The sequence below is a fragment of the Lygodium microphyllum genome, chromosome 7 (assembly GCF_053477565.2).
Source record: "Lygodium microphyllum isolate KBCC chromosome 7, Lygodium_microphyllum_v1.1.10, whole genome shotgun sequence".
NCBI classification, from domain to species: Eukaryota; Viridiplantae; Streptophyta; class Polypodiopsida; order Schizaeales; family Lygodiaceae; genus Lygodium; species Lygodium microphyllum.
In genome coordinates, this window is record NC_141141.1 from 152,105,938 (window position 1) to 152,113,286 (window position 7,349).

General features: G+C 41.5%; 1 protein-coding gene across 2 annotated transcripts; it reads right to left on the reverse strand.

Annotated features, from left to right (window-relative positions):
* Positions 1-1,822: 1,822 nt before the first annotated feature.
* On the reverse strand, positions 1,823-3,197 carry LOC148034088 (P34 probable thiol protease-like). 2 transcript variants are annotated; one of them, XM_087682430.1, is made up of 3 exons: positions 2,780-3,197; positions 2,153-2,663; positions 1,823-1,967 (listed from the first exon to the last, which is right to left on the reverse strand). In XM_087682430.1, exons 2-3 carry the CDS (start codon positions 2,288-2,290, stop codon positions 1,875-1,877), a joined length of 231 nt encoding a protein of 76 aa, XP_087538556.1. In that variant the 5' UTR covers positions 2,291-2,663; positions 2,780-3,197; the 3' UTR covers positions 1,823-1,874. The 2 variants fall into 2 exon arrangements, with proteins under 2 accessions (XP_087538556.1, XP_087538555.1); XM_087682429.1 differs by having other exon boundaries at positions 2,153-3,197.
* Positions 3,198-7,349: the final 4,152 nt, after the last annotated feature.

Sequence of the window (7,349 nt, forward strand, 5' to 3'; positions counted from 1 at the left end):
ACTCCTAGATCCAACCCATATGCTTGGGCTAATTATGTAAGCATGTACCAAATTATTTGTGCAAGAAAAGCCTTTCTATAAAAGATAACCACTTTCCATCATGATCAAACTCTAAAATGGACCATAAATGCAATAAAATATTTGGTAGTCCCTTTAGAACAATGTCAAGCCTTAGCACAATGGATAGCCTTATCAAAACTATAGAAAGTGAAACAATTAGAATGCTAGGCCACTTCATTGCCATAAAGCAACAAGAGAAGTAGTACGAGAACTTTGCTTGACAATCTATTTTTCCTCTTTCTCTCGCCTCTTTTTCCTATCTGTTTTTAATTCTCTCTCTCTCTCTCATTCTCTCTCTACCTTTTATTTTAGGTTATTTTCTCTCATCTCCTTGTTCTCTCTCTCTCTCTCACACATCAAACGTAAAACTCTCTCTCTCCCCCCTCTCTCCTCTCTTTTCCTTCTCTCACTCTCCTCTTTTTTTATTTCTTCTTTTTCTTTTTCTTTTTCTTTTCTCTCTCTCTTTTCATTCTCTCTTCAAAGTTTTTTCTTTTCTCTCTCTCTCTCTCTTTTAAATTTTATCTTTCATCTCTCTATAAATCTCTGTGTTTATTTATATTCTCTCTCTTTTTTTTCTTCTTCTTCCCCCCTTTTCTTCTCTCTCTCTCTCTCTCTCTCTCTCTCTCTCTCTCTCTCTCTCTCCCTTTTCTTCTCCACCCTCCCTTGTCTCTTTTCCTTCTATATATCTATCTATCTATCTATCTATCTATCTATCTCTCCTCTTTTTTTAACTCTCTCTCTTTTAAATTATATCTTTTCTCTCGCTATAATTATCACTTTGTGTTTTTCTTCTCTCTCTCTCTCTCTCTCTCTCTCTCTCTCTCTCTCTCTCTCTCTCTCTCTCTCTCTCTCTCCTTCCCCTCTCTCTCTACCTTTTATTTTAGTTTATTTTATCTCATCTCAAAGGGGAGATGAAAAATTGAGGGAGTGATTAAACGTTTGAGATAGGGGGTTTTAATTAAAAAGGGGAGGTTTGGGAAGGGGGTAGGCTTGAGAAGTCCTCTAGAGGTTTGGGGCTTTTCGAACCGATGACCAAAATAATATAGGAGTAAGATGGTATGTGCAAAGTAAAACCAGGGTCCATTCCAACTAACCAAAATGACACAATGAAGACTCTTCTGCACAACATAAACAAAAGAAGACCAACCAAAAAGCTCATAATCAAAGAACTATTAGGACATCCAAGGCATCCATGCCAAGGAAGATGCTTGATATTCATGGAGTTTTCTACAATTGAGAGAAACACCAAAGCAATGCATGAACCTCATGCTAACTACATGTGGTGGCAATATGTCAAGCCACACATTAATGCTAAAGCAATGCATGAACCTCGTGCTAATTGCATGTGGTGGCAACATGTCAAGCCATGTGGTGGACTCAAGCCAATGGATGGGCATACTCAATGTTCAAAGCCAAAAATCTGGTCCACATTCTTTAACAAAGTTACACTCTTCAATCTCTTTACATAGAAAATATATTCGAGCTTCTCTCTCTCCAAGTTCTTCCAAATTCCAAAATTGCATGTATCTATTTACTCTTATTATGCATGTTAGGGTGTATATTGAATACCGATAATCTTTGCAAAACCTTCTTGACAAGAAGAGGCTCTGGCAGGAAGGAGAAATGCTCAATGTGTGTGAGGGGGACCTAGAGAAGTCCAAGAACATGTGCTTGCTATAGAAGTCACTGTCACATTGGTGGTGGAGCTCACCACTGTGGCCATGGACAAGGTCATGTATATGTATCTTAGTTGGATAAACTTTCTGTAAACAGTTTAGAAGTCAGCTCTTATCATGAATGTAAATGATCTAGTATTAGTCCTTCCCATCTTTGGATCCATCGTTCACAACTAGAACAACATGATCAATATCATATGGATTATCTAAAAATGAACCGCTGAACACACCCTGCATAATACACCAAAAGTGAATGGATTACTCCTTTGCTTAGGAGTGAATCATCAATGCTGTATACTGGAATGGAGACATTAGTGTATCACCTATGATGATGTACATTATGAGGGAAAGGAATGTGCCAACTACGTGGAGACATTAATATATTCACTATGCAGTCCCTTTGCATCAATGCATACCTCGGTATAGAGCTGGAAGTCATGCATTCCCGCATTGACTGCCACATGGACATGTAGTGCACGTGAGGACATCTTCGTCGTCAGGCTTGACATCCTCGCCGTTATGCTTACGACCTTATGTGTGGTAGAAGGATACATAGAACATGCTTTTCTTTCTCACCGTAATGGGTAAACGTGTGAAAGATTATCGATGGTCAGATGCTTCACACTATACATTCTTTCGCTGGAGAAGCAAGCGAGGATGATGAAGCCGAGATCTGTTTAGAGTTGGTGCAGAACCCTGAGGTTTGCAGAGATCATTGGGAAGGTAATTGAAAAGAAAAGAAAAGAAGGGATCATTAGGAATGTAATTCAGAAGGCATGGATAAAGATATAAAGATCGTGTTGACCCGCCTCCAATCTACTACCAGGTCACACAGGGTGCCCATGAGACCGCGGCAGTAGCAGCGCCGCCATAAAGCTGGAGACGAAGTAGGTGAAGAAGGAGATGCAGCCATCGCCTTCATCCAACCTGCAAGGATGGAACAGAGAGAGAGAGAGAGAGAGAGAAAGAGAGATGACCGGCCTGAGGACCTTGATGCATTGGCCTGGTCAAAGCGACGAGAGAGAGAGAGAGAGATGACCGACCTTGATGCATTGGCCTGCTCATTTGCTCACGCAACTACAGTCTGTGTGTAGAGGTCGGGTAGCACGACATATGGTGCACTTATTGCAAGGTCCGTGTGGTGGGCATGGCCATTGATCAAGCGAGCGTCATCACTAGCCAGAAAGAAGGTGGCATTGGTGACCTTGATAGGGCTGAAATGGCTGCCATGGAAGCTTGCAATTTGGTCGATGAAGGTGGGAACAGAGTCGAACGTCAGGCAAGGACTCTTGGAGATAGCGACAGGCAAGCGGGGTGTCGATGCCGATGGGGGAGATGGCGTTGACAAAGGTGTTGCGGGGGACGGAGCTCGCTGGTAGCCAACCTGACCAGGCCTAGCACGACGCTCTTGGAGATGAAATATGGGTGGGGTACGACACCACTGAACATAGACAACGCGCGCATGCGAGAGAGAGAGAGAGAGAGAGAGGGAGAGAAGTGCATGCATGAAAGTCTTAGTGTTTCTAAGTTTTTAAGTGTTTCGGCTCTTATTTAACCACTTGTTCTCTTTATTTTTGCTTTTTGAGATGAGGGAAGAGAGAAACAGAAAGTTTTTTTTTTGGGAGGTTTGGGTGTACTCTACACTTGCCATATAGACTATAGACTTGGTTTTAGCTTAAGTAGATTCATCAATTATAAGCTTAATAGAATAGATTAATAGATAGATGTTATTTGCCCACGTATATTGAATGTATCATGTGGAGAGGAGTGTGATTGGGGCATCCATCTGAGAGGAAAAATGGCGGGATGTGACAAACATAGTCCATTGCCCCAACTAAGATGGACAGCCCCCTTTAAAGTGCAATGTAAGCCAGGTTGTGGGCCATTGTCATGGTTTGCATTGTTGTCTCACAAGAAAATGAACTTCAGGAACGGTAGTGTCATGGTGGGTGGTAGTCACAAGAGTCAGACAAAAGATGTATGGTTCATTGAAGGTGACCAAGAAATCCACCAAGTTGCTAAACTAGTTGGTACCACATGCTGCCAAGTCAACAAAGTAGGCCTCTATGTGTAAGTCCAAGCAACAATCATAGGCAACCACCTACATGGTGGAAGAGGATGAGCATTGCTCACATGTCGAGTGCAAGGCAAGTGCTAGGCTACAGCGCGTTGGTACCCCCCAACCATTGCACAAGGCCCTAGTCCACATCATCCAGGTGGATGCAACTTTGCTCCCATGCTATGCCAGGCCCAACTCCATCTTGGGCTCTGATCAAAAGTGCAATTTCTCCTCATTGATGCTGAACGTGCCCAACTAGCAATGAAAGTTGTTCGAGACAATGTAGGTTTGGTATATGGATAGATCCTCGCTACCGTCATCAGGGGTGATGCATCTTAAGCCCTTGCTACTATTGAACCATAGACCTTGTTGGTCTTCTTGGGAACACCACTCCAAGAATAGGCCATGGCAGACGGTGTAGGAGTTCTTGCTATGGGGGGAAGGGGTAAATATAGAGGGAGAGGGCACATGAGGCCTAGTGCAAGAATGCACAGGTGGGTTGGTGGGAGGGAGGGGTAGGGTTAGGGTTTTGAAGACCTCATTAGGGTTGTTCCCTTTTTGTTTTTGAGAGAAATGCCCCCCCCTTTCCCCCAACCCCCAAGCTGTCAATACAGCTCATCACCATCACCAAACATAATAGCCTACAAAAGTAAAGTGCTCTAGTCTTTGAAGGTTTTCTGTGATAGGAACTCTCATGTGCTGCTCGTTACTCATTGTTCTTATGTATCAACAGTAGTGCTTTGAGCTCTTTCAACAACTGCCTAATAGTGTGTTCTTTTGCAACATCATCAGCAATCCTTCTTAGAGTACAACAATCCTTCTCAGAGTAGGAGTTGAGGAGTAATGAAGCATACTGTGAACACGAGAGAGAGAGAGAGAGAGAGAGAGAGAGAGAGAGAGAGAGAAAGAGAGAGAGAGAGAGAGAGAGAGAGAGAGAGAGAGAGAGAGAGAGAGAGAGAGAGAGAGAGAGAGTGTGTGTGTGTGTGTGTGTGTGTGTGTGTGTGGGGTGATTATGGTAGTCCTCTCCATTGCACAACACCCAATCTCACACCTTTAGTGAACATGGTGCTTCGATTAGTTTAATGGAGTTAGCTTGTCATACCAATTGAAAGAAAAAACTCTAGAATTAGGCAAGCTATTTTGAGCTTACCCTTGACATTAAAAGGGAGAGAGAAATTTGAGGTGGACACCTCCATGCTTAGGTCTCCTAAAGTCCATATTTGGGTTTTCAAGTGGAGGGTGGGGTTATTATGCTAGTCCTCTCCATTGCATAACATCTGACCTTAGGTTGGTTACACACCAAGTGATGGACAGCCAACCCCAACCCAAAGTGTGGGTATGCACTTTTTGAAACTAGGTGCGAACATGGGCGCCGTACCTTTATATACCAAATGGACATAGTTTGTAAAAAAAAAACTTATAATTTTCTTCATTGGTTGCTAATGCAAAAAGTGCACCCTTGTTCGCTACTTTGTAAAATGAGCAAGGGAGACTCCCCATCCACAAGTAGGTAGGGAAGTTCACCTACTTAGCAGGTAAACAACATGTCATGCCCTCTCCAGTATGTAAAGGATTGTGGATGCCCAACCCTTAAATAAGTGTTTTGATTGGTTAAAGCTTGTAAAATAGGCATCCGTCATTTGGTGTATAACTACCCTCACACCATAGAGAGAGAGAGAGAGAGAGAGAGAGAGAGAGAGAGAGAGAGAGAGAGAGAGAGAGGACATGGGTGGGGGTGTGGGGTGGGGAGGTTGTGATAATGCTAGTCTTCTCCATTGCACAACACCCAACCTCACACCCTTAATGAATGTTGGTGCCTCGATTAGCTTAATGGAGCTAGTTGTCACACCAATTGAAAGCAAAAACTCTAGAATTAGGCAAGCTATTTTGATCTCACCCTTGACATTAAAAGGGAGAGAGAAAATTAAGGTGGACACCTCCATGCTCAGGTCTCATAAAGTCCATATTTGGGTTTTCAAGTAGAGAGAGCAAGAATGCAACTTGTGCCTTTTTTTAATTTCAATGGAGAGAGAGAGAGAGAGAGAGTGTGTGTGTGTGTGTGTGTGTGCGTGTCTGTATGCGGGTGCTAGGTTTGTGAATGTTATATAGTTGCTCTTAGAAAGATGGATCTTGAGCATGGTTTAGCTATGCAGGATAGAATATATAGACATGAACCATGATGACATAGACAAGAGACAATGATTGTTACTCAAGTGAATTAGGTTCCAAGAGTAAGTGCTTGGACTCATAAACACAATATTGAGTAGGACATGACAATGATATAGATTGGAAGTACAAAGTATAATAGCATTGCATTGAAATAAGAACCAAGTACATGCTTTTGTAGCTTTTGGGTTGTTCCACTCTCCACATTGTGCTTATGGGATACAGAGCATCTCTTCTTAGAGCGTACATAATTTTTCATATCTTTCAACACCCCCCTCAAATGATGAGTTCCTACGCTTGCTAGCTCTTGCCCCCCTACATGATGACATGGCCCGAGAGACTAGCCCATAAGCAACCTAGTCAAGTTAAAGCTTGAAACTGTACATTTTTGGCAATGATTTTTACAAAATAACATCCACTTAAGGGAAACAAAATCCACTATGAGAAAAATAAGATCCACTATGGGAATGATATAATAAAAATTTCTTCAAAACAATAAGAAAGATATAATGAAAATTTCTTCAAAACAATGGGAAAGATATAATGAAAATATAAGATCCACTATGGAAAAGATATAATGAAAATTTGTTCAAAACAATCTTTCAAAGTTGTTGTTGATAGCGGAAGTATCTTCTTCATCTTCTTCAGTCATGAGCTTATTTTGATGGTTACAATTCTGCACCTGTTGTGCTCTTTTCCTATGGAAACATTCACTAGCCATGTGCCCAGTCTTACCACAATAATGACATGTGACCTGATCCTTGTTGTTAATGTTAAATTCTCATTCACGTCCTTTTGCTCCATAAGTTCCTTTGGTGTACAAGAGGTTGTCCTTTGAGATGATTTCTTTTGCATCCTTGTCTTTAAGTTGACTTTCTTCATCAAATAGAGAATGCTCAATGTCTTTGAGTGAGAGATTAGGAACATTACTTAGGGTAGACACAAGGTTCTCATATGGTTCTTGATTTACACTTGCTAGTAGCATTGCTATGGCTTCATCCTCATCTATGTTCTTCTTTAAAGTTGCAAGTTGAGTTTTTTGGCTCTTAAAAACTTGTTAATATGTATGGTCATCGAAGAACTATCCTTTACATCTACCTTGTAGAATTGCATGAGTAATTTTACTTTTGAGTTTTTAGCTTGAGTTCCAAAACTCATGTCAAGCTCATCCCATGCCTTTTTTGCATCTTTGACGTCGAAGATATGGTGCAATACATAATCAGATAGTCCTTAGGCAATGATGCCTAGAGTCTTGTTGTTCATCTTTTTCCACTCTTTTGTCTTGGGATGGACTTCTTCAATGAACTGGTCTTTGTCATCTTCCTTCTTGCCATTTTCATCTCTTGCATCATCCTCAAATAGATCCTAGAGGTCTTTCCTCATGAGAT

Coding starts and splice junctions, on each gene's coding strand:
- LOC148034088 (XM_087682430.1), bottom strand. CDS start 2,290: ATGTATCCTTCTACCACACATAAGGTCGTAAGCATAACGGCGAGGATG. Junction 1,968..2,152: donor ACTTCCAGCTCTATACCGAG/GTATGCATTGAT, acceptor TGTATTATGCAG/GGTGTGTTCAGCGGTTCATT.